The 26,531-nt window shown below is 43.4% G+C and overlaps 1 protein-coding gene and 1 pseudogene across 2 annotated transcripts in view; one reads left to right on the forward strand and one right to left on the reverse strand.

Moving 5' to 3' along the window:
• PPP1CC (protein phosphatase 1 catalytic subunit gamma) overlaps positions 1-8,762 on the reverse strand; it is a 32,064-nt gene extending 23,302 nt beyond the window's left edge. The window contains exon 1 of one of the 2 annotated variants that reach the window (XM_053587048.1): positions 8,447-8,752. In XM_053587048.1, coding sequence (XP_053443023.1) covers positions 8,447-8,501 — 55 coding nt within the window. In that variant the 5' untranslated portion in view covers positions 8,502-8,752. Of the gene's footprint in view, positions 1-8,446 lie in introns of both variants that reach the window. The other variant, XM_053587047.1, reaches the window with a different exon arrangement.
• A 16,831-nt stretch (positions 8,763-25,593) lies between these two features.
• Positions 25,594-25,728, forward strand: LOC128585009 (uncharacterized; annotated as a pseudogene).
• The last annotated feature ends 803 nt before the right edge of the window (positions 25,729-26,531 follow it).

Below are 26,531 nucleotides of genomic sequence, written 5' to 3' on the forward strand. Positions count from 1 at the left end.
CTCTACCAAGGGCAAGAAAGTGAGACTCTGTCTCAAAAAATAAATAATGTATCTCTACAAATAGGAAGCATTAATTAAGAACTAAATTATGAGAACCTGTTAATACTCATTTTACCATGCTTCAAATAGCCAACAGAATTGCTCCTGAGCATCTACATTGTGCCAGACCTCTGTTAGATGCTAGGGATACCTTAAGAGAATGGGCAAAAATCTTATTCTTTATCTCACGAAGTTTAAGTCACTACTAGTGGAGATAATGGAAAATTAATAAACTAGGTAATTGCAGATTGTCACAAATGCTATGATTAGAGAACTATCCTTCATAAAACTTACAAAACTAAAAGTCCACCTTCAGGATAATGTAGTTCTTTTTTTTAAGGATAATGTCTTTAAAACCATTAAAAAAAGAACACCCCCCCCAAAAGAAAACCCCATAGGCATGAATGTCCCCATTTTTAGTGCCATTAGCTACAAAGAAAAATATAAACAGTGCAGCTCTGCTCAATAAACATCAGTCAGTTCTTACCTTGAAGTTTAAGGCTCTCATTGTGCTCTGTGCCCAATGGGAGAAACCTACACAAAAGAGAGACCCTAAGTGGGAAATTCAAAGATTGCTATCCATAATATCTTCCCTACGTAGCAGTTCAAATACAAAATTATTTCAGCCAGGTACAGTGGCTCACACCTGTAATCCCAGTGCTTTGGGAGGCCAAGGTGAAGGATCACTTATGGCCAGGATCAAGATCAGCCTGGATAACACATTAAGACCCAAGGAAGGAGGGAGGAAGGAGGGAGGAAGGAGGGAGGGAAGGAGGGAGGAAGGAGGGAGGGAGGGAGGGAGGAAGGAAGGAAGGAGAAAAAAAAGTAAAGAAAGCAAAAAGGAAGGAAGGGAGGGAGGGAGGGAAGGAAAGAAAGAAAGAAGAGAAGTGGAGAGAAGAGAAGAGAAGAAACCTAGCTGGGTGAATGTGTGGCATGCGCCTGTAGTACCAGCTACTCAGAAGCTGAGTCAAGAGGATCACTTAAGCCTAGAAGGTTGAGGTTGCTGTGTACTCGGATCATGCCACTGCACTCTAGCCTGAGCAACAGTATAGAGCCAAAAGAATTGAAATAGGAACTCGACACAGAGACTTGTACATGAATGTTCATAGCAACACTATTCACAACAAGCAAAAGGTAGTAATAACTCAAATGCTCATCAATGGATGAATAAAGAAAATATGGTCTACTCATACAATGGTATATTAGCTATAAAAAAGAATGAAGCACTCACATGCTACACTGTGGATGAACCTTGACAGCATTACGTTAAGTGAAACAAGGCAGTCATAAAAGGACAGATACAGTATGATCCCGCTTACATAAAATAGACAGAATAGTCCAGGCATGGTGGTTCATGCCTGTAATCCCAGAGCCAGAAGATGGAGACCAGTCTGGGCAACATAGCAAGACTCTACCTCCAAAATAAGTAAATTTTTTTTTTTTGAGACAGGGTTTCACTTTGTAACCCTAGGTAGAGTGCTGTGCCATCACAGCTCACAGCAACCTCAAACTCCGGGGCTCAAGTGATCCTCTTGCCTCAGTCTACCAAGAAGCTGGGATTACAGGTGACCACCACAATGCCCAGCTATTTTTACAGACAGGGTCTCACTCATGCTCAGGCTGGTCTCGAACTTCTGAGCTCAGGCAATCAACCTGCCTCAGCCTCTCCAAGTGCTAGGATTAAAGGTGTAAGCTACTGCACCCGGCCAAATATATATATATATATATATATATATATATATATATATCTTAAATTAGCCAGGTGTGATGGTGCACACCTGTAGTCCCATCTACTTGGGAGGACTGCTTGAGCCCAGGTATTTTAAGTTGTAGTGAGCTCTAATTGCACCACTGCACTATATAGTCTGGGCAACAGAGACCTTTGCCTCTAAAAAAAAAAGAATTTCAACAACCGAATGCCAATAAATTTTTTTTTTAACACATCCCCCCACCAATAAATTCTTATTCCAGTGAATGAAATGCCATCCCTCAAATGGAGCATTTCTCAGAAACCTGAGTGCTAGGTACCATATGGAGATAAAATTAGTAAGCACTGTGAACATATACAGGTTCCTAATCAATATATTAAGATATAAACTTAGACCTAAAGGTGACTTTTTTGTAAAACCACTTCTTTCACTGTGTAGAAAGGGAAAGTCAGAAAAATACATTATGGCTGTTAATAGCATAGGCTGCTCATGAGGAAACATCTGATCTACAGTAAATCACTAATCTGTACACATCATAAAAACTTCCACACAATTTTGTCAAGAACTAATAAAAACCTGCAATTATAAAAGAACATAACTGGGCCAGGCGTGGTGGCTCATGCCTGTAATCCCAGCACTCTGGGAGGCCAAGGTGGGAGAATCGCTTGAGCTTAGGAGTTTGAGGTTGCTGTGAGCTAGGCTGATGCTAGGCACTCTAGCCTGGATGATAGAGTGAAACCGTCTCCCCTTCTCCCCCCACCTAAAAAAAATCTTATTCTCACAAGCAACACTAACTTCTGGCAGGCAACAAGCAAAGCAGAGACAAAACTAAGGAGGAAATTTAAGACACGCTTGAGATTATTTTGAGGAATTAAAAAATATTCTCCTTGTCACATAAAGGCCCCAAAATTGTTGAAAGAAAATCATAATTAAGAGATAGCATCGGCTCGGCGCCCATAGCTCATTGGTTAGGGCGCTGGCCACATGCACGGGGGCTGGCTGGTTCGAACACAGCCAGGGCCTACTAAACAACAATGACAACTACAACAACAACAAAAAAAAGTAGGCAGGCATTGTAGGGTGCTTATAGTCCCAACTACTTGGGAGACTGAGCCAAAAGAATGGCTTAAGCCCGGGAGTTTGAGGTTGCTGTGAGCTGTGACGTCACAACACTCTACCAAAGGCAACATAGTGAGACGCTGCCTCAAAAAAAAAAAAAAAAGGAAGGAAAAAAAGAAACAGCATAAACCAAAAAAGCCCCAGCTGAATTCTAATAAAGGTTTAGAACCTAAAAAAGGCACAACCTGTACAAAAATAAGTCAACAGAGATTTTCCTGTTTTTTAAAAGATAATCCTTTTCAAGTAGTGCTAATCTAAATATGGCACATCATATTTATTTCAGTGAATCAATAACCTGATTTGACAGAATTAGGAATAATAAGTCCTCCAATCAAAAAAAAAAAAACAGCAACAACCAAAACCCAGTAAATACTGACATTAAACTTTCCCACAAACTCAGTTCTTTTCTGCAAAAAATATAAACCACAAAAATGTTATCAATAAGCCTTTGGTTTCTTTGCAAAGTCACCAGTAGGAAGACTTAAGATTTCTGACCATCTTAATTGTTTCCACACTGTAGCCTCCCCTCTCTTGACTTTTCTAACTGCTGGGTTACACTTCAGGCATTTAAAGGTGACACGGATTTTCTCTTAACAGCGTCAGAAGGTGGCTGCCAAATACTGCCCACTGTTTTCAATAAAGTTAACTTGAGTTTTCTACACTTGAATTCATTGAACAATGTTTTTCACAGTCTAAGAACGCATTTTGATAAAGTACTACTGAGTAGACTGCATACCTGACACTATGTTTTATGAATTTTCATTTCCTAAAATCTCACTTCCCATAGATGAGAAATGCCAATAAACCCCAGTGTAGTGGAGAAACTGGAGGTTTCAGATAATCAGTGGTTCTCAACCTTCCTAATGCTGCGACCCTTTAATACAGCTCCTCATGTTGTGGTGACCTCCAACCATAAAATTATTTTTGTTGCGGGCGGCGTCTGTGGCTCAGTGAGTAGGGCCCCGGCACCATATACCAAGGATGGCAGGTTGGAACCCGGCCCCGGCCAAACTGCAACAAGAAATAGCCGGGTGCTGTGGCTGGCACCTATAGTCCCAGCTACTCGGGAGGCTGAGGCAAGAGAATCGCCTAAACCCAAGAGCTGGAGGTTGCTGTGAGCTGTGGCACTCTACTGAGGGTGACAAAGTGAGACTCTGTCACAAAAAAACAAAAAAAAAAAAATTTTTTTTTCCAGTTCCAGCAACAAAAATAATTTTATGGTTGGGTCACTACAACATGAGGAACTGTATATTAAAGGGTTGTAGCATTAGGAAGGTTGAGAACCGCTGAGATAAATCATCAAGATCCACAAATAAGGCTGGTCACTATGGCTCATGCCTGTAATCCTAGTACCCTGGGAGGCCGAGGCAGGTGGATCACAAGCTCAGGAGTTCAGAGACCAGCCTGAGCAAGAGTGAAACTCTATTTCTACTAAAAATAGAAAACTAGCCAGGCACTGTGGTGGCACCTTGTAGTCCCAAACTACTTGGAGACTGAAGAAAGAGGATGGCTTGAGCCCAGGAATTTGAGGTTTGCTGTGAGCTAAGATGATGCCACAGCCCTCTACCAAGGGTAAGAGAGACAGACTCTGTCAAAAACAAACAAACAAAAATCCACAAATAAATCATCTGTTCTTCATGCTTTGGATAGAGGTCTGATCCTAAAATATAAAAATGTGTCCTAGATTTCCATAAAATCCAAGAAAACGAAATCTTTAACCCCCTTGAATAAGACTGTACAGGTTCCTCACCAACTAAGCAATTCACACCCAGAATATCTTCCCCCCTCACATCTCAATCTTCAAGGTCTACTAATAACCCCAATACAAATTAAGTAAAATAGTTAAGTCGATATTATATCAATTATTTCCCTGCTTCTGGACCAGTAATTCTCACCTTGTCAAATGGACTGGCACATAATTTTGCACAACAATCACAGGTTACAACTGGAATGTGGTTTCTAACACAAAATCACCTCACCAACTTCTACAGGTGACTTATTTCTGAGGGCTACTAAAGCTTGGCACAAGCCACCTCCATTCCTCCAGTTTTATGGAGAGCCCAGGCTTCTGTTACTATGTATCACCCCTCCCCCTAGCACAACAGAGCAACAACACAATTCTGTTAGCTCTCATTGCTGCCTCCTGCTACTGACAAGGAAGTGGGGTACTGGGGGGAAAAGGAGAATAATTTTTTGATGCTGTTGTTTAAGAAACTTGCAGATCATTTGTCTCCAACTCAACTTCCCTGCCTCGCCTAGTAGGGAGAGGAAGTGGGCACACAACTGACACGCTGGAGGGGAAGGACAAGGGCAAGGGCTCACGACACAGTTCTTATAAATTAGGGAATTAGAAATTCACAGCTTGAACATTATCTATCTGCTGCATTAAAAAAATAGTCTTTCCAATAGAAAAGACTGCTTCTGTTTTCTTTGGTCAGCATTTTTTAAACTTATTATTATTGTTTATTATTATCTTAGGACCACAGATGGGTGCCTCTTTAAAAGATACAAGAATATGAACATGTTTTCTATTATACCAAAAAGTCAAATACATGGAAACTATCTTAGAGTTTCAGTAACACCATCTACAGAACAATCCTTACCCATCAAAGGATTAAATTGGTAAACACTTTCAATGAGCCAGGGCAGAGGTCATATTCAAATCACAAAAGTCAGTCAGCCAATTATGCAGAGCCTGACAAGATCTTGCAGGTTGACCATGGCCTCGGTCAGGGCAAAAAGCTTGCAAACCAGGAAGTAAGTTACAACTTACCTTCTTTGCCAAAACAAAACAAAACAAACAAACAAACAAAAAAAACCTCCTTCATTTTCTCCAACACATTAGAGAATAAGACCAAATCAACACCTGGTTTATTTTTTTGTCTAAATCACATTCTACTGTGCAGTTATTTAAACAACTAACACAAATTATACCAAGGAGTAACAACTTAAGGTTTTTAGCAGGAGCAAGGCAAAACTTGTATAAAAGCTTCAAAGGTGGGTTATTGAAGGGGATGCTTCCCCTTTACTAAAAACTACTTAAGAGTTTAGAGAAGAAAAGAACTGCAAAGCTGTATGATTTTAAAATCTAAGTAAACCAATATGCTATTTTTCTTAAATAAGATTTAACTTCTGAGTTACTTTTTAGTGCTTTCAGTACTGGGCCATTTTTCAACTAGCATATATAGCCCTCAAACTTAAAAGATCAATTCTGAACATGTAAAAATATCTGAAAGGCCACAAACATATTTCTTCCACTTTCAGATATACTTCCATCTTAAAATTTTTAGGGAAAAAGGTTTTGGTGGCATTACAAAAAGCACGAAAATTTGTTATCGAAATACTCTAAGATGTAGCCATATACTCAATGGATTATCTTCAACTATTTTTCTAATTTAACATCCATGAGAAAAAAGGAATTTTAAATGTATTGTAGAGTTTGGAGAAGAACTGCAAAGCTGTAGTGATCTAGATTATTCCTGAGATATTAAAATGCACTGCTTTATTACCCCAAGTTCAGCAAAAAATGATAAATTAAAAAAAAATCTAGTTTTCAAGTATAATATACATAATGAGGGCTAGGTATGGTGGCTCACAACCTGTAATCCTAGCAGTTTTGATAGGCTGAGGCAGGAAGACCACTTGAGTCCAGGAGTTTGAGGCTGCAGTGAGCTATGATGATGCCAAGGCACTCTAGCCTGGGCAACAGAGCAAGACTGTCTTTAAAAAGAAAAAGAAATTACCACTGATCTCATTTCAGATGAATCAAGTTTACCAGGCAAATTGCTTTGCATGATTTTAAAGATTAAAATTAACAAAATGTTATGTGAATACAGAAACAGGTGTAGACAAACCAGAACGTAAGTTAACAAGACTTAAATGATATTAAAATTTTAACATTTCTAATCCATACAAACTCCAATTTCTCCTGTCTTCTTAGAGCAATAAAGCCATACACATTCCTGTAAAGATATACAGGATCAAAAAATTTAGAAAGAGTACTTGATAACCAGTTTCTAACCAACTGCTGCCTCATATAAATTAAAGAACTGTATTAACTAGTATGAAAAGTATACCAGGCACTAAATGACAAAGCTTTCACTTACAAATGGCAGTGACACTTCGAAAGCATTTCAGGAGTCCTTAATGACATTTTAAAGGAAATACAAAAGAAAAGAATGAACAGATTAAGAAAAGGATGAGATATTTTCAGGAGTTTCATTTTCATAATTTAAAAGGTCTCCAAATTCTAACACCAGAGCTGTCCAACTGTTCATGCTTAGGCTCCATTCACAGCCTTTATATTCTAGTAATGTTTCAGGAGGACAGGATAAAGGCAAAAAGCAGTTAAAACTCAGCCAAATTCACATCAAGTGCCCAAGTCAAAAAGGGGATTTGACTGAATATTTCCAAAGTCTTGGATAAGACGTCAACATCAATAGATACACTCAAGAATCTGAAAGCAGCTCAATTCAGCTTCCCTCTTTTTTTTTTTTTTTTTCAGCTTCCCTCTTTAAAATCAGAACCTCATCTCTCTCCCACATCAATATCATCAGGCACCTCACATAGGTTAGGTGAGCAAAATTAAAGATTTAACCATTGCTTAACCACTATATAAGTCCTTCCCTCCTTCATAGGATGACACTGGAATTAGCGAGTCAAACTCCTAGCTACCTGGGTTTGAAACCTGTCACTAACTGTGTGACCTTGGTCAAGTGACTTTGCCTTTTAGTTCTTTCTGTAAAACAAGAAAAAATATAGCATCTATATCGCAAGGTTGTTGGGATAATTGAAAAATCTTTGTTTAGTGCTCAAAGAATCCCTGACACATAGTTAAGCGCTTTAGAATCGTTAGCTATTTTTAATTATTATAGTAAAAATGCGACGAACGCAAAGCGCTTAACATGTCTTCATCGCCGGTTTCATGTTGAGATGCATGTTAAAGGAAAGCGCGAATACATCGTCAAGATTAGGGCAACTTAAAAGGATTTGAGGGCAAAAGAAGATAGGTAAGATATGAACGTTCGTCACCAATTAACAAGAAATGCGTCCTCTAACCCCCGAATCACAAAAAAATAAACATAAAAGCGGGAAAAGCAAAAAGCCCCCAAGGCAGTAGAACCCACATCCCCATCAAACTGCTTCCCGAGAGAACAAGTACCACAAACTCCACCTCGCAAAGTATGGCACACTCCGTCCAGTTGGTCGGACTGGGGCCCCCAACCTTCTCTGTCCCAAGACTGGTCCAGTTTGCAGGGAGCAAGTGGGTAGCAGCAGGAAACGTGGGGGTGGGGAGCGGAGTTTTGAAATTCCACGGCCAAGAGAGAAAGAAGCTGCATCCTCATGTAATGAATGAGAGAAGCCAGGATAGTCGGCGGGTGGCGCCAAGTACGGGACCCCGGGCTGGACTCCCTCCGGCCGCAGCCCTCAGCCCAGCGGGCCAACTCGTGAGTTTGACTCCCCGCGGCGCTGCAAGCTCAACCGGCCTCCCAACTCACCTCCCTCGAGCTCCTAGTGTGCCCGCCGTCTGCTGGGCCGCCCCCCTAGCCCGCCCGCCGCCCCCCTGCCGCCCCCCTGACCTTCCAGCAGCCGTTGGATGATGCTGTCGATGTTGAGTTTATCTATATCCGCCATCGCCTTCCCACTGCTGACCCTCCCGCAGCGGCGCCGCCGCCGGCTCGCGCCCGGGACTCACGCCTCCTTTCTCACGCCACGAGCAGAGGCGGCGGTGGCGGCGGTGGCAGCAGCCGCGGCGGGTCCCCCCCCAGCCGCCCCGCTCCCTGCTTCCTCCTTCTCTCCCCACTGGAACCACGAGAAGAACAAAATGGCCGCCGACTCCTCAGCCAGCCTCGGGCGGCGCACGGATGCGCGCGGGGAGTGCAGCGGCCCGGCCGGGACTTCTTTATGGGCCATAGGGCACGCGGAGGAGGCGTGGCCAGGGCGCAAGAGGGGGCGTGGCCAGGGAGTGGGACAGGGGGAGACGGTTGAGAAAAACTGCGCTCGCGCGAGGGATCCTTCCGCCAAACGGGCCGAACAAATAGGCCTCCTAGCGGGAGCGTGAGTTGCAAAGTTGCACTCGTGAGTTGGGACTACAAGCGAAAACACAGCTGTGCGCTCCAAGGTTTGTAACCTCCGCTGGATCCTTTACATTGGGGGAGATGTTTACAGATAGCCATGTGGAAGCCCACCGAGGGATTTCAGGACAGGAGTCCTAGAATTTAGCCCTTAAGATAAATCTAGGGAGGACGTGGAGAGGGAGAATATAAAGAGAAATAGGAGCCCGCTCCGTGGCAGGAGCCTGAAGTCACAGCTACTCGGAAGGCTGAGGTTAGAGGATCGGTTGAGCCCAAGAGTTTGAGGTTGCTGTGAGCTATGATGACGCCTCAGCACTCTATCCAAGGCGACAGAGTGAGACTATGTCTCAAAAAAAAAAAAAAAAAAAAAAAGCGAAAGAGAGAAAGAAATAGGTTGACTTATTTTGGATTCAGTTATGCTGGAACTTGGGAGACGAGAAAGGTTTATTTGGTGCTAAAAGGAAAAAAACTCTCCCAGATATGTCAAAATGATGTTACTCACTGTTGAGTGGTGAGAATATGGGTATTGGTATATTTTTTGTGCACTTCTGTAACTTTACCTTTGAGGAAAAATATCCATTCTTAAATTTTTTTTTAATCATCTCTATCTTTGGATTATCTTTCTTGAACTCAAAAAGTTATGTAATCCTCGTAGCGGTTACCCTGATTACAACCAGGGCGAAGTTGAACGAGCTCGGGCAGCAGATAAAAGGAGAATTTGCTGATTTCTCGCATCCCGGCTGAAGCGAGAGAAGAGGGAGTTTACAGAGACTGGCTGTGCGGGCGGGTCCCTTGTCCTATAGAAACCCGGAGAAACTTTGGCCCATTCCCCTCCGGCTTCCAGCCTCCTCAAGTGCACTCCTTTATAGGGGGCCCCCAAACTGTGCCACCTCCGGAGGCTATGCGTGGCCTTTAGCTGGGTTTGGAAGTGCAGCCTACATTCGGCGAACACATATCTTCTCTGACCTTTACGGCTCCTACCGAGCTTTACAGTTTGCAAAGCGCTTTCCCTCCTCAGAGAAATTCTTTTAGTTTCCCAGAGCACGCAGCATGCACGAATTCCCATCTCCGGACGCCATCTAAGTGACCGCGCCGCCTAGACTTAACATCTTCCCCGGCGTTGCCCTCTAACCACTCGAGCCGAGCGGCGTGGGCTCCACGCCCCCTCACTACTGCCGACTCGCTGCTGGACGGGAGGCAGCCGAGGTTCGGGGTTCAGCCTCTCTCTCCACTTTTCCCAGCCATCAACTCAATATCCCGTGCTATGGACTCTGTTCACCAGAAGTCATCACACAAGTGCAGTTTGTCAAACCAAGGCGCTGAGCCCAGGTGGTGACATTCGGGGTCAGTGCCCAGCACTGCTGTGAACATCTGGCTGTGCAGGCCAAGATGGCTCTCGCTGGAGTAAACCAGACCTTGATCTTCTCCAGGGCAGGGTGCATCATCGAAATAGCATTTAGAGCAGAAATATGAAAGACAGCAGTTCATTCAGCAGGCAAATATTTATGGAACACCTACTCTATGTTAGGCATTGTCCCAGGCGGGAAAGCAAGAGTGTTCAAGACAGACGAATCTTTTTTTCTCTGTAAAGAGTCATTTAGTAAGGTGGAGGGACAGTAAACAAAGGTGCAAATAAATATCAGCTTCTGATAAGTGCAGTGTGGGAAAAACATAGACAAATACTACTGCATTCATTTTCTTAGTATGTGCCCCAAATTTTTCCTTGAATCCCCAAGACAGTCCTAGAAATTATGTACTATTCCTATCAATCCCCTCTCCAGCATTTTACAGATGAACAAACTGAGGCACAGACAGGTTGGGTTGTTTGCTGGAGGTCACACAGCTAGTAAGTTACAGGGCTGGCAGTTAAGACAGCCAGAAACCACCCGGCTTGTTCATGTTCAATAAATCCTGTAGTGAATCTCCAGCAGCTACCAGGACCCTGATATGTACTGGGCACAGGATCAATGTGGAACTCAATGGAATGATCTAAATGTGTCTGGGAGTCCTATAATTTTTTATAAACAAAATGGCAGGTGGGTCGACATCATCGGTCTGGAAGAGGACTTCAGCCTGTGGGAGAGCCTCTGTTGCCAGGCTGTTCTCCACTGGGCAACTCCCCTCCAGAGTACAGTGTGGTTGGCACATGCCAACATTATTAGCTGGCTGTGAGCCTGCAGAAGCATAGCTCACAGGGGTGGGCCTCAGCAGCACCCATTAACCCACCAACAGCTCGTGGAGGAAAGAATTCATTGCCTATTGGCCTTTTGCTGTCATTATCAATATCAGTGTCTTCCCTAAGCCCAGGAGAAACAAGCATTTTGCTGGAAAGGCTACTGCCTAATAGATGAAGTGTCTCTTCCCCTCTCTAAGCCCCAGTTTGACTATCTGTAAAATGAGGAGAGCGGATTAAAATGTGCTTTTCAAATGTTCTGTCTTCCCTGACCCCACAGAGCTTTCTTAGGAGGCTGCTGAAGACCTTAGGCAAATGATTAGATGAGAGGGGCTGAGGCTAAAATATTTGAAAATATTCAAATGATAGTATCTCTAATGATACATAGGCTTGGAAAGAGATTCCAGCACCTAAAGGGACCAGGCTGATCATATGAAAGAATTGAGCTGGTGGGTGGAGGCTGTGGCTAACTGAGCCATGTTTCATCTGAGTCTCCCAACCCCAGGCTATGGGTGCCATGTGGGACACTTGGGCCTCCTTATGGCCAGATCCTCTGAGTTTTGGGTAGAATTGATGGGTTTCTGTGTGAAATAGTTCTGATTTTATTTGGTTGTGAACTCAAATTGTTCTCAAACATAGTGTGAAGGCATATTTGTGGGCTACATTTGGCCCTAGGCCAACAGTTTGGAAATCTGTTATAGAAGGTTAGAGATGAACTCTTTCCCTTCCCTCCCCCAATTTAGTGAGCATTGGGATTATTGCTAAATGATTGAAAGAAGTGTTGGTGATGACGGTTTGCCTGAAAATCTGGCCCTCCCTGGACGTTCTAAAGGTTTTATGCAAAGTAGGGAACCATGAGGGGAGGGAATATGTGTGAAAGCTCTTGGAGTTTCTTTTTGTTCTTGTTATTAGATGTAGGGTTTTTTTTAATTTTCTAATATTACACGGTACATACATTTTGCATTATTTATTTTTTTAAGACAGTTTCACTTTGTCGCCCTTAGTAGAGTGCTGTGGCATCACAGCTCACAGCAACCTCAATCTCTTGGACTCAAGCGATTCTCTTGCCTCAGTCTCCCAAGTAGCTGGTAATACAGGCACCCATCACAATGCCCAGCTATTTTTTTAGAGACAATATCTTGCTCTGGCTCAGGCTGGTCTCAAACCTGTGAGCTTAAGCAATCCACTTGCCTCAGCTTCCCAGAGTGCTAGGATTACAGGTGTGAGCCACCTCATCCCGCCAGGTACATACATTTTGGTTACATAATTTACTTTTGGTTTTGTTTGTTTGTTTGAGACATAGTCTCATCTGTTGTCCCTGGTGGAGTGCTGTGGCCTCATCATAGCTCACAGCAACCTCAAACTCTTGGGCTCAAGCGATTCTCTTGCCTCAGCCTCCAGAGTAGCTGGGACTACAGGCACTTGCCATGACTCCCAGCTAGCTCTTCTATTTTTAATAGAGATGGAGTCTCACTTTTCCTCAGGCTAGTCTCAAACTCCTGAGCTCAAGCAATCTACCTGCCTCAGCCTCCCTGAGTGTATTTAATTTTTTTTTAAAAGCTTTTTTTTTTGCAATTTTTGGCGGGGGCTGGGTTTGAACCCACCACCTCTGGTATATGGGGCTGGCGCCCTACTCCTTTGAGCCACAGGTGCCGCTCCTTTAAAAAGCTTTTTGTTTTGGAACAATTTTGGATTTACTGAAAGGAGCCAAGATGGTACAAAGAGTTCCCTTATGCCTTTTACTCAGTTTCTCCTTAATGTTAATGTCAACAACCATGGCATTGCTCCTTAATTTTTTTAACACCTAAATCATAAAGAAATGATGGATCATAGGAGGCTGAGGCACGTGGATTGCTTGAGCTCAGGAATTTGAGACCAGTTTAAGCAAGATCAAGATTATGCCTAAAAAAACCCCTCAAAATTAAAAAATAATAAAATAAAATAAAAATAAAAATAGAAAATCTAGCCAGGCATGGTGGTAGGTGACTCTAGTCCCAGCTACTTGGAAGTCTAAGGCAGGAGGATTGCTTGAGCCCAGGAGACTGAGGTTGCTATAAGCTATGATGAGACCAAGGCACTCTACCCAGGGTGACAGAGGCAGACTCTGTCTCAAAAAAAAAAAAAGTTGGTCATAAAATATCACATAATATCATTACCCAGAGAGCATCTTGTCCTAAATAAGGTCTGATTACATTTTAGGGGGAGAAGGGATGAGATCTTGCTGTGTTGCCCAGGCTGGTATCCTTCAGCCTCAGCCTCCTAAGTAGCTGAGATTACAAAAGTACGCCACCACACCCAGCTCTGATTGCATTTTTAAAAGATCATTTTGGGCTTGGTGCCTGTAGCTCAGTGGCTAGGGCACCAGCCACATACATTGGAGCTGGCGGGTTCGAATCCAGCCCAGGCCTGCCAAACAACAATGACAACTACAACCAAAAAATAGCTGGGCATTGTGGTGGGCGCCTGTAGTCCCAGCTACTTGGGAGGCTGAGGCAAGAGAATTGCTTAAGCTCAAGAGTTGGAGGTTGCTGTGAGCTGTGTCTCCACAGCACTCTACTGAGGGTGACATAGTGAGACTCTGTCTCAAAAAATAAAATAAAATAAAAGATCCTTTTGATGTCTGTGAAGAGACTGAACTGTAGGTGGGCAGGAGTGGAAGCTGTGAGACAAGGTAGCAGACTGTTGAAACATGTGTCTTCACTGTTGAGCCTTTTCTTATCTATAAAATGGGGACAGTATCACCCATCTCAGAAGGCTGTTGTGAGAATGTAACTTCCATAATACTTAGGGAGCTACTATGTACTAGGAATAATGATGACAATGATGATGGTGATAATATACTAGCATTTACTGAGTGCTTACCATGTGCTGTTCTCTGTGCTCAGGGCCTCTAATCTCTACAGGAGTAAAGTTTAGGAGTTAGGTTAGGGAGGACAAATCATTTAACCCAGCTATGGAGCCAGGATCTGAACCCCTGAATCCAATGTCACACCTCTTACCTCCAAACAAAGAAGCTGTGTTCTTGGACATCAGAGAAGCAGATTCTTTGGGACATTCCCAGGAGCCTTCTCTGAGGGGAATTTACATGGGCTGTTCAAAGTCTCTTAAACCAGACTTGGCTGTCATGGAGTCTCCAGTGATGTTGGATGTGTCTTTCTTTGAGAAGACCCCAAATATTCATCTGAACCTATCCAACAGAGAAAGTAGGATGATTGTGGCTTTGCTAAATGTTCCTTAGTTTCACAGAATGACTCATTCCATGGTCGGGAAGCCAGTAAGCTATCTTGGCATCTGGAAGGGGGACTGCACCGCCATTTGGAACTAACTCTAGCAAAAGCTCACTTTCCAGTAGGGGTCGTTCTCAACCTGGGCGCTATTGACATTTTGGGCCAGACCGTTCTCTGCTGTGTGGGGCCATTCCATGCATTACAGAGCATTTAGCAGCAGTGCTTGATCACTTACCCACCAGATGCCAGTAGCACCCCTGCCCCAGTCATAACAATCAAAAATGTCTCCTGATACTGCCAAAAGTAGTCCCTCAGGGGTCAAAATAATCTCCTAAACCTGGTTGAGCCCTACTGCTTTAGAGCATTTCAGGCCGTTAGCAAGGTGGCTTTGAAATTATTCTGTTTTCCTGTCACTGTTAACTGTGTGTTAAGTGCTTTGCCAAACACGGCTAATGTTTTGGCTAATACTAATAGCCATCATTTATTCAGTATTTCCAGTATACTAGGCTTGGATCTAGCCTAGTAGATAGATGCAAGCACTCTACCGTGGGCGATAAAGTGAAACTATTATCTCTACAAGCCTGCAAGCCTGCCTTGCATATATCTTCTGGCTTAATTCCCACTTCACACATAGAGCAAGTCAAAATTTCCTCTTTGTAGATGGAGAAACTAAGGGTCAAAGAAGTTAGGTGATACAGCTAAAGATATATAGCTAAGGAGCTGCCAAGCCTGGATATGAGCCTAAATTTGAACCCACATTCAATGGGGGTTCTTTAGCCATTCTACTATGCTGAACCTATGAAGCCAGTAACATTAGAAGATCTCCGATGGAAAATATATTTATGAATGGTGAAGTGCCATTCAGTATCAAGTAGGAGAAGACGCGGGGAGGAGAGGATTTGTTCTAGACTCACAGGTTGGAAAAGTCAAGATCGAGTTCAGAGTCCACATATGACTCCCTGTGTGGCTTTGGGCAAGTCACCAACCTGACTTAGTAGGTGAAGCATGCTCAACAAGCCCATCCTCGCTTTCCTTAATGATGGGTGAGATGGCTCTTTGAGCAATAATGGCACCAGCAAGCCTGGGAGCTTGGGATACATTCGTGTGCTTGTTTAATTTCATCCTCAGTAACTCTAGAAGGCACAAACTCTCCCACCTCACTTTTTTTTTTTTTTTTTGTAGAGATAATAGTTTCACTTTATCGCCCAGGGTAGAGTGCTGTGAAGTCACACAGCTCACAGCAACCTCCAACTCCTGGGCTTAGGCAATTCCCTTGCCAGCCACAATGCCTGGCTATTTTTTTGTTGCAGTTTGGCCGGGGCTGGGTTTGAACCCTCCACCCTCAGTATATGGGGCCAGCGCCCTGCCCACTGAGCCATAGGCACCGCCACGCTCCCCACCCTTCTTAAAATAGAGGTGTAATCCACATAAAACTACCCATTTTATAGTGTGCAATTTAGTGGCATTTAGTGCATTCACAATGTTAAACAAACATTCCCTCTATCTGGTTCCAAAATCTTTTCATCACCCCAAATGGAAATCTGTACCCTTTAGCCTCATTCCCCTTCTGACCACTCACTGCCAACTTCTGGCAACTATGTCTCTGTATTGGTTTCTTCTGGATGTTTCATGTAAGTAGAATCATACAACGTGAGCTGTCGCAGTCCCTATGGTCCTGGTCTCCATCGCCGCAGGCAGGAACCAGGCGTGACACTGATTAGAAGTACAAGCTTGCGGGCGGCGCCTGTGGCTCAGTCGGTAAGGCGCCGGCCCCATATACCGAGGGTGGCGGGTTCAAACCCGGCCCCGGCTGAACTGCAACCAAAAAATAGCTGGGCGTTGTGGCTGGCGCCTGTAGTCCCAGCTACTCGGGAGGCTGAGGCAAGAGAATTGCTTAAGCCCAGGAGTTGGAGGTTGCTGTGAGCTGTGTGATGCCATGGCACTCTACTGAGGGCCATAAAGTGAGACTCTGTCTCTACAAAAAAAAAAAAAAAGAAGTACAAGCTTGCAGGAGGCGGGCTAACCTTGATTGTAGGGTAGCCTTTTATTGAGACAGTACAAGACAGGTGAGGGGAGTATTGGACAATGACTACGTGCCTAAGGATCGCCATGGGCTCGGGCTCCTTCTCCGCAAGGAATACTTGCGGACAAATTGCTGGAGGGTCCGCCCCCCAGCTGCAAATCATCTTGCTCAGAGGTCATCTGGCTCGTGGCGCCGTCTACAGTGAGACCTTTTGTGCCTGGCTTCTTTCACTTAGCATCAGCATTGTAGCATGTGCCAGGACTTCATTCCTTTTCAAGGCTGAAGTCATACTCCTCTATATGATGGAATGCATTTTGGTTATCCATTCATCTGGTGATGAACATTTGGGCTGTCACAACCCTTTTGTTTTCATATGAGGGACCAAGACCCAGGAAAGTTAAATGACTTCCCTAAGATCACAGAATAAACAAATTGGCAACTCTGAATTTTAAACTACAAAGACCACACTTTTGCCTGGTTTGCCTATATTAGAAATTCTCTAAGGCTGGTGGATGATGAAAAGGAATTAATTAACTATTAATATTTATTGAGACAGAGTCTCACTATGCCGCCCTTGGTAGAGTGCTGTGGCATCACAGCTCACAGCAACCTCAAACTCTTGGGCTTATGCAATTCTCTTGCCTCAGCCTCCCAAGTAGCTGGGACTACAGGCATCTGCCACAACACCAGACTATCTTTTTTGTTGTTGTTGTAATTATCGTTGTTGTTTAGCAGTCCCGGGCCAGGTTGGAACCCACCAACCCCAGTGCATGTGGCCAGCACCCTAACCACTGAGCAACAGACATCAAGCCTGAACTATTAATATTTAAAGCTCAGGGCAAAGTACCTATATAGATGTTAGCAAATGCTAACATGTGGCTATTTGACTTAGTCTTTTTTTTTTTTTAGGTACAAAGAAAACAAAGCATTATGATTGAAACTCCTTTTGAATCCTTGCTCCATCCAACTCCCCTCCCCTCTCCTCTCCAGAGATAGCAACCAGCCAGCCCAAGATTGTGCGTAGGTGACCGTGTTTCCATTAAGTTACTGCAATATATAAACAACTAACAGTCAACCAGGAAGAAAATCAACAACTTTAAACCCCAGGGGCAGATAGAATGGCTTTTTATAAAGCCAGATGTATTCAATTTCAAAGACAGCCTTTGATTCTAAGGGCAAAACTTTCCGACTTCATTTATATTAAAATGTTCTTCCAAATATGAAATGGTCATAATTGTGACTGACAGATACCTGATTTTTAAATGTCCTATTCAGCAAAAAGAAAAAAATCTAATCATGAGAGGATGGAAAAATAACTTGTGGCATGTTTAGGCAGTAATGCAAGTGAATGAAACTTATGGCATATCTATGCAATGGTGGAAATGAATGAAATAGTTACATGGATCAATGGAGAACCATCTCCAAGCTACGTCAAGCCAGCAAAAGTCAGCTGGAGGAAGGATTAGGGCTATATGATGCTGCTTACATAAAACTTTAATACAGCAAAACAATATGATACATTAGCAATATTTTTCAAACTTTTTGAAGACCATACTTTGCCATAAGAAAGATGTTTTAGGGTGGCGCCTGTGGCTCAGTGAGTAGGGTGCCGGCCCCATATATCAAGGGTGGCAGGTTCAAACCCAGCCCCAGCCAAACTGCAACAATAATAAAATACTTTTGTGAAGTCCCCTATTTCTTTTTTTTTTTTTTTTTTTTTGGCCGGGGCTGGGTTTGAACCCGCCACCTCCGGCATATGGGACCGGCGCCCTACCCGCTGAGCCACAGGCGCCGCCCAGTCCCCTATTTCTTAAAAAAAAGAAAGATGTTTTAGGATGGGCATGGTGGCTCATGCCTATAATCTTGGCACTCTGGGAAGCCACGGTGGGTGGATTGCCTGAGCTCACAGGTTCAAGACCAGCCTGAGCCAGAGCGAGACATTGTCTCTAAAAAAATATCTGAGCATTATGTTGGGCACCTATAGTCCCAGCTGCTTGGGAGGCTGAGGCAAGAGAATCACTTGAGAGTGATTCTAAGAGTTGAACCAAAATTTCACAAGATAATGCTTACCTTACTACATGTAATACACTCTGATAATTTTTAAATCCTATCTTATCCTACCCATCTTTTGTAAAATTTGGTCTCATTTTGTTGCTCAGTCTAGATTCAATCTCCTAGCTTCAAGTGATCCTTCCATCTCAGCCTCCCTAAGTAGCTGGGCCTATAGGCAATGCTATCACATTCAGCTTACATCACTGTTTTATTAAAAATCAACTTCATTGGCTCCGTGTCCGTAGCACAGTGGTTACAGTGCCAGCCACATACACTGAGGGTGGTGGGTTTGAACCCAGCCAGGGCCAACTAAAACAACTGCAACAACAACAAAAAAATAGCTGGGCATTGTGGGGCGTACCTGTGGTCCCAGCTACTTGGGAGGCTGAGGCAAGAGAATTGCTTAAGCCCAAGAGTTCTAGGTTGTTGTGAGCTGTGATGCCACAGCAGTCTACCGAGGACGACATAGTAAGACCCTGTCTCAAAAAAAAAAAAAAAATCAACTTCATTAAATTATAACTTACATATGGCAAAGTGTACTCATTTTAAGTGTCATTCAATTAATTTTGACCAATAAATATAACCATGTAACCATCACCCTGATAAAATATAGAACATTTCTACTATCCAGAAGTTTGTAATCAGTCTTCCTCCACTTCCTAATCCCTAATCTTAGGCAGCCACTGATTTGATTTCTGTCATTATGAATATAATTTACAGTTCAGATAAATAGGAACATGTAGAGTGACTCTTTTTGTGTCTGGTTTCTCTCAGCATAATGTTTTAAAGATCCATTCAGGCCAGGTATAGTAGCTCATGTTTATAATACCAGCATTTTGGGAAGCTGAGGAAGGAGGATTGCTTAAGGCCAGTAATTCAAGACCAGCCTGGGCAACATAGAAAGACTCCATCACTACAAAAAATTTAAAAATTAGTTGGGCATGTTGTTCAGGCCTATAGTCCCAGCTACTCAGGAGACTGAGGAAGAAGGATTGCTTGAGCCTAGCAGTTTGAGGCTACTATGAGCTATGTATGATTGCACCACTGTGCTCCAGCCTGACAGAGAATGACCCTGTCTCTAAAAAAAAAGATTCAGTCATTCACGTTGTGTTTCAGTAGCCCATTCCATTTTATTTCTGAGTAATAGTCATTGTATGGATAGATAAGAATTATTTTCATCCATTCACCCATTGGCAGGCATTTGAATTATTTCCCATTCTTGGATTATCTATCACTTTTATGCCTGAGATAGTTTATCAAAAAATAAGTATGCAGGGCTGTGCCTATGGCTCAGTGAGTGGGGCGCTGGCCCCATATACTGAGGGTGGCAGGTTCGAACCCAGACCCGGCCAAACTGCAACAAAAAAATAGCCGGGCTTCGTGGCAGGCATCTGTAGTCCCAGCTACTCGGGAGGCTGAGGCAAGAGAATTGCCTAAGCCCAAGAGTTGGAGGTTGCTGGCAACAAAGTGAGAATCTGTCTCTAAAAATAATAATACTAAGTATGCAATTTGTGATGGTTTCAAAAAAAAAAAAAAGAAAAGGGAAAGGGAAACACAAAAAACAAACAAACAAAAAAATAAATAAATACATCTTGGGATAGCTCATCTCCCTCCATTATTCTGGCAATTTTCCTGGTGTCAAACCCCACAGTCAAGCCTTCCTTGCCAAGTCTCTGGAAAACCACTGATGCCATCCACAGTGGAAGTTGATGATCAGCCACTGGTCAGAGAAACTAGTGGTCCCCAGAGACTATCTCAGTTTTAGCACAGACCTGGCGTTTTCTCCTAGGAAATATCGATCAGCATAGAAGGGCTGCTGGCTCAGCTTAGAAAGTCTTTAGAGCTCGGATTTATGTGGCCTGGAATGTCCAGCGCCAGCTCCTTGCTGAGCATCTGAACTGCATGTTGATGGTTTCTGGAATGAATCCTTTCCACCAGCTTCCATCTGCCCACACACTGGCCTCCACCCAGCCCAGCAGCCAAACTTTGTCCAGATTTCAGGGCCTCTAGAGCCAAGAACAGGCTTCCAGGGCCTGCTCAGACCAAATTATCTTTTCTGTTTATGAGTGTTCAAACCTCATCTCCTTATACTCTTGAGATTAGAGTAAAATCATGGCCTTAGAGCTAGTTGTGAAACTGAAGCTAACCCTAGGGAGGCCAGGAAGGTTTCAAGTTGCTGGCTGCCCTCTCTTTGGGCTGACCCCAAAAGGTCTCTCTCGGCTACTTCCTTTGCTCTGCTGGGAGTGTGTCCAATACCTGGAATCAGACTACTGGAATCAAACTCCAGCTCTGTCCTCTTTGTGGCTGGGTGGCTTTGGGCAAATGACTTAACAACTCTGAGCCTCCATTTTGTCATCTGTAAAGATAGTAAAGGATTGAAAGAAATTATCTATAGAGGGTACTTTGCATAGTACTAGACACACAATACTTTCCAAAATTGGCCAAGACAATATTTCTGGCCCCTCATGCTCTTCTAAAACCTTAAAACTCCTAAAAGCTGGACATTATGGTCCCTCCACTTGCCTGTGGGACTATGGGTAAATGGAAGGGATGCTATGTGGCTTTGGTGATGTGGTCTAAAAAGATCATATACTCCATTTCTCTTTGTCTTGGGATGCTTACTTTTGAAGCCCCGCCCCTGTGCTGAGAGCAAGCCAAGACCACATGAAGAAAGTCTATGTAGGTACGTGTGTTCAGGCCTCAGCCCCAGGTGAGGTCCCAGGTGACAGACAGCATCAACCCATTGGACATGTGAAAAATTTTCAGATGATTCTAGTACCTGGGTGATCCTTCAAGACCCCAACAGATGCTGGGTAGAGCAGATGAACTGTGCACAGAGTCCCACCCAAATTACAGATTGGCTCGGCGCCTGCAGCTCAAGAGGCTAAGGCGCCAGCCACATACACCAGAGATGACGGGTTTGAATCCATCCTGGGCCTGCCAAACAACAATGACGATTACAACCAAAAATTAGCCAGGCATTGTGGCAGGAGCATGTAGCTCCAGCTACTTGGGAGGCTGAGGCAAGAGAATCGCTTAAGCCCAGGAGTTGGAGGTTGCTGTGAGCTGTGACGCCATGGCACTCTACCCAGGGCAACAGCATGAGGCTCTGTCTCAAAAAAACAAAACAAAACAAAACAAAAAAAACCCCCCAAATTGCAGATTGGTGAGCTAAATAAACACCATTGTTGTAAGTCCACTAAATCTCTGGGTGCTTTGGTTATGCAGAATAGATAACAAGAACACACAAAGGCCACAATAAACCTTGGTGTACCACTTGGTGTCCTGATGTCTTTTGGACTCACACTTCACCTCTCCATCATCAGCACATTCAAACTCATTCCAAATCAAACTCCTTCGAATCCAAGCCACCTCACTTCTTGCTGGCAGGACTAATGCAAACTATCCCCACTCTTGCTGTTCTACCATTTCTTCTCTAGCCAACAGTGCAGAACGATCTCTGAAAAACAGAAATATAATGGTGCACCCCGATTTAAAGCTCTGATGACCTCTTATCAACTTAGAATAACTCCAAACTCCTGGCTATAGCCTAAAAACAGTGCTGCGCTGGTAAGTCAGCACTCCAGGCAGAAGAAAAATATTCCTGCCTTGATTTATAGGTTTTGACAACTTTCTTGTGTTAATACTCCCTCTAGCTCTTGGGAGTCAGTAGGAGCCGCCTCCTGCATGACATGGCCACAAGGACTGTGCAGTCCCCTCTGCCCCTCTTCACACCTCCCACCTCTGGCTCTCCTGCCCTCCCCCTTGTTCACTGCCTTGCGGCCACCCTGGCCTCATTGCTGTGCCACAAGCATCCCAAGCCCATTCCCATCTTACAGCTGCTTTGAGGACAGAGATGTTCTTCCCCAGATAGTTACTCCTCATTCCATTCAGGTCTTTGCCAGAGAAGCCCTCCCTGACCACCTGTCTAAAATATCCATTTTCCCAGCCTGCCTAGCATGCTCTCTCTCATTCCCATTTTTCTATTTTTCTTCATGAGACCCTTCACTATCTGACATTACACTATTATATTTTGTCTTTTTTTTTTTTTTTTATCTTTTTCTTGTCTGAACTTTCACAGCCAATTTTGGGTGGGTGTGTGTGTGAGAGAGAGAGAGACAGAGAGAGAGAAAATCCCTCTGTTGCCCAGGCTAGAGTGCAGTGGCGTCATCATAGGTCACTGCAACCTCAAACTCTGAGGGTCGAGCAATCCTGCCTCAGCCTCCCAATTAGCTGGGACTATAGCCACCACACCCAGCTAATTTTTCTATTTTCAGTAGCGACAGGGTCTCACTCTTGCTCAAGCTGGTCTCCAACTCCTGAGCTCCACAATCCTCCTGCCTCAGCCTCCCAGAGTGCTGGGGTCATAGGCCTGAGCCACTGTGCCCCGATTGTTTACCTATTTTCTATCTCCATGAGGACAGGTATTTTTGTCCACTTGGCTCTTTGCTGTGTTCTCAGTGCTTGTCACATACAAGGTGCTCAGTAAAAATTTGTGGAGAAAGCAAATGAACTGAAATTATTAATATCTTGGTTGCAAAATAGAGATAATGATATTTGGTGGGAAGAGTCAATGAAATGATGGCAGGTAAATGATTATACAGTGCTTGACTTCAAGTAAGTGCACCTCATAAGGTTGCTGTTTACTATCCATCACAGGCCTGGCAGGGCCCAGGGGTCATACCTTTTCTGAGAAAGGCCATGTCTGGTGCATCTCATGGGCAGAGCAGGCCTCTACTGGACCTGATATTGTCCACTCTGGCAGCCCCTAGGACTGAGGACTCTTTGGCCTCACTGCTTTATAGACTAAGGGAGAGAGAATGACCGACAGATAGTTGGGCTAGAAAAATCTTGATGATTTTGATGGTGGGGACAGAGTAGGAAACGAATAGCTCTTTATTGATTTTATTTCCCAAAGCTCAAAATCAGCATTGCAAGGGAAATAAAAATTAAAAGAATAATCATTTCCCCTGACTATAAACTTATTCTGTTTTTTTGTTGTTTCTTCGTTACATGGTTATATTAAAACATAAAAACAAAGTCCTCATCTTTTAGTGATAGCTACTCAAATATTTATGGATAAAATGACATGATGTCTGGGATTTGCTTCAAAATAACCTGGAGCAAGTTGAGTTCTCCAAAGCAGGCTTTGAGAAGGAGCTTGAGGTACAAAATATATGAACAGCTTTGAAAATACACAATGATTTATTCATTGTTCAGTGCAAAAAGGCAAGTTGCAGAACAGTATATAAGACAGAATTCCATTTGTATAAAATAAAAAAGTATGAAGATGGTATATGTCTTTGTCTCAGCATAGAACATTTCTGAAAATATATTCCAGAAACTGTCAAGAGTGGAGAGTGGGGTTGGCAGGGAGTGGGTGTCTCCAATCCCCTTGTCATCCTTCTGTACTGTTTGAATTTATTTTTTTCTTTTTAGAGACAGGGTCTCGCTGTTGCCCAGGCTGAAGTGTAGTGGCCTGATTTTAGCTCCCTGCAACCTCAAACTCTTGGGCTCAAGTGATCTTCTTGCCTCAGTCTCCCTAGTAGCTGGGACTATAGGCACCTGCCACAACACCCAGCTATGTTTTAGAAATGGAGTCTTGGTCTTGCTCAGGCTGGTCTCAAACTCCTGAGCTCAGGTGATCCACCTGCTTCAGCCTACCAGAGTGCTAGGATTATAGGCATGAGCCACTATGCCTAGCCTGTGAATTTTTTATATAGATGGGATCTTGCTATGTTGCCCATGCTGGTCTCAAACTTCTGACCTTCAGCAGTCCTCCAATCTTGGCCTCCCAAAGTGCTGGGATTTCAGGTGTGAGCCACTTCACCCAACCTGTATTTTTAACATATCAGTTAAATATTACTTATCTAATAAACATTTCAGGTTAAAATGTTGGTCATTATTATTTAGTCTGTTTTTTAAAAAAATATTTAGCAGTTTAGTGTCCCCTTTTAAATAATGCAAATAATATAGGTGCTGTGTGCTGAAATCTGTCCTCTCTAAATTCATATGCTGAGGTCCTAATTCCCAGAGGCTTAAAATGTGACTGTAGTTGAAGATATAGTCTTTGAAGAGGTGATTAAGTCAAAATGGGGTCAGTAGAGTGGGCCTTAATCCTATATAAACGGTGTACCCGTGAGAAGAGGAGATGAGGACATACACCCACACACAGAAGAAGAACCTGTGAAAACATGGAGAAGCCAAGGAAAGAGGCCTCAGAATGAAACCAGCTCTGATGATGCCATGATCTTAGACTTCCAGCCTCCAGAACTGTGAACAAATAATTTCCCATTGTTAAAGCCTCCAGTCTATGGTACTTTATTATGACAACCCCAGCAAACTATGATATAATAATACAAGCTATTGAACATATGGAAAATACAGAAACATGGAAAGGATAAAATCACACCTAAGCCTACCAACTGCAGGAAGATGCCACTTCTGGTTCGAATGGAAGCAAGGGGCTTTGGGTCGCGTCTCCTCATCTCCCACTGGGGCACTTCTGGCTTTTTGCCTTCTGAAAGCTAAGGAGATATTTTGCCACTAAAGAGCCTGCTTCAACACAAACTGAATGGCAATTCACCCTTTCCTCTTTGCTCTGGGATTTTATAAAAAGGAGATGCTTCTCTCTATAAAGTCATAAAATTCCACACCAGAGAATGTGAGCGGGACATGATTTAGAGCAGGGTTGGTACACTTTTTCTATAGTAAATATTTTTGACTTTTACAAACAAAATTCTCTCTTTCATGAATACTCACCTGCCAGTGTAACACAAAAGCAGCCGAAAACCAGTATGTAAATGAATGCATGACTGTGTACTAATAAAACTTTATTTATAAAAACACATGGTGGGCCCATGACACTGGTCTGATTACCCCCCTGGTTCACAGCAGTGATTTAATTTTTCTTTTTTTAATTTTTAATTTCAGCTTGCTTGTTCTTTCTTCTCCTTTGAAGTACTCTTTTTTGTTGTTGTTCATTTTATTCTTCCTCTAGCGATGCTCTGTCCCACTGTTTTTTGATGTTAGTAGAGACGGGGTCTTACTCTGGCTCACTGCTGGTCATACTGGTCTCTAACCTCTGAGCTCAGGCAATCCACCTGCCTTGGCCTCCCACAGCACTGGGACTACAGGTGTGAGCCACCACACCCCGCCTGATTTAATTTTTAATTTAATCACTTCTTGGCCTTTTGGCTAAGATCAAGTGTATTTTTTAAATTTAATTCAATATTTTAATTGGAAGCAATGATTGCTTTAAGGAGAAAGTCTCAGTTGCTGCCAACAAGTGTTTAACAGTGTCCTAACCCTAATAAAGTCTCTTTAGCAAAGAGAAAGTAGACTTCAAGTCTAGTATTTACAAGGTGTGAAAACCTCAGGTTCTTTCTCTGTAAATTGGGATAGCCGTGTCACCTACTTTGGTAGGGGTGGGAAATTGAATTCAGTTCTGGCCTGGTGTTTCCTGCCAATGAAACACATCCATCAGTCTGTAAAGGTCCTGCACCCAATGAATGCACAGCCTGGCAGGAAAGAGGGGCATACTGTCATGAACGTAATGGGCGCTCATTGAGCTCAGGGCAAAGAGGGACCCGATGTTGGAGCAGCTCATATCCTCTGGTCTTTACCGACCTCATCAGGCATGATCTGATGTAGATGGATGTCTCTGATTCATGTCTTCAGATAAAGTAGTGAGGAGCCTCCCAGGCTAGAGTAGATCCAGGAGGAGGCCTTTGACAGGAGATGGAGATAAGATGAAGGATGACAAGATCCTGGGGGCATAGCAGGGCAGCAACACCCTGCAGGAGTCTACTCAGTTTTCTCTTGCAAAACTTGAGAACTTTCCTCTGCAACCCCCTGAAAACATGATTTTCCATCATGCCATGTCCAGATCATATAAAATAAAATAAGGATGTATACCATAGAATTCATTTTGGCTGTGTATAACAGAAACTCAAGCACATATTGCTTTATTTTTCTGTCACATTAAAATAAGTTCATTGGAGGTAGCTTTGAGCTTGCGTGGGAGAACCATAAAGCCATCAGGAACCAAGTTTTTCTAACCTTCCCCTCTGTCTTATTTTGTATTTGCTTATGTGCTTGGGTTGCTGGAAAGTT

Source organism: Nycticebus coucang, chromosome 4, assembly GCF_027406575.1.
Source record: "Nycticebus coucang isolate mNycCou1 chromosome 4, mNycCou1.pri, whole genome shotgun sequence".
Taxonomy (NCBI): Eukaryota; Metazoa; Chordata; class Mammalia; order Primates; family Lorisidae; genus Nycticebus; species Nycticebus coucang.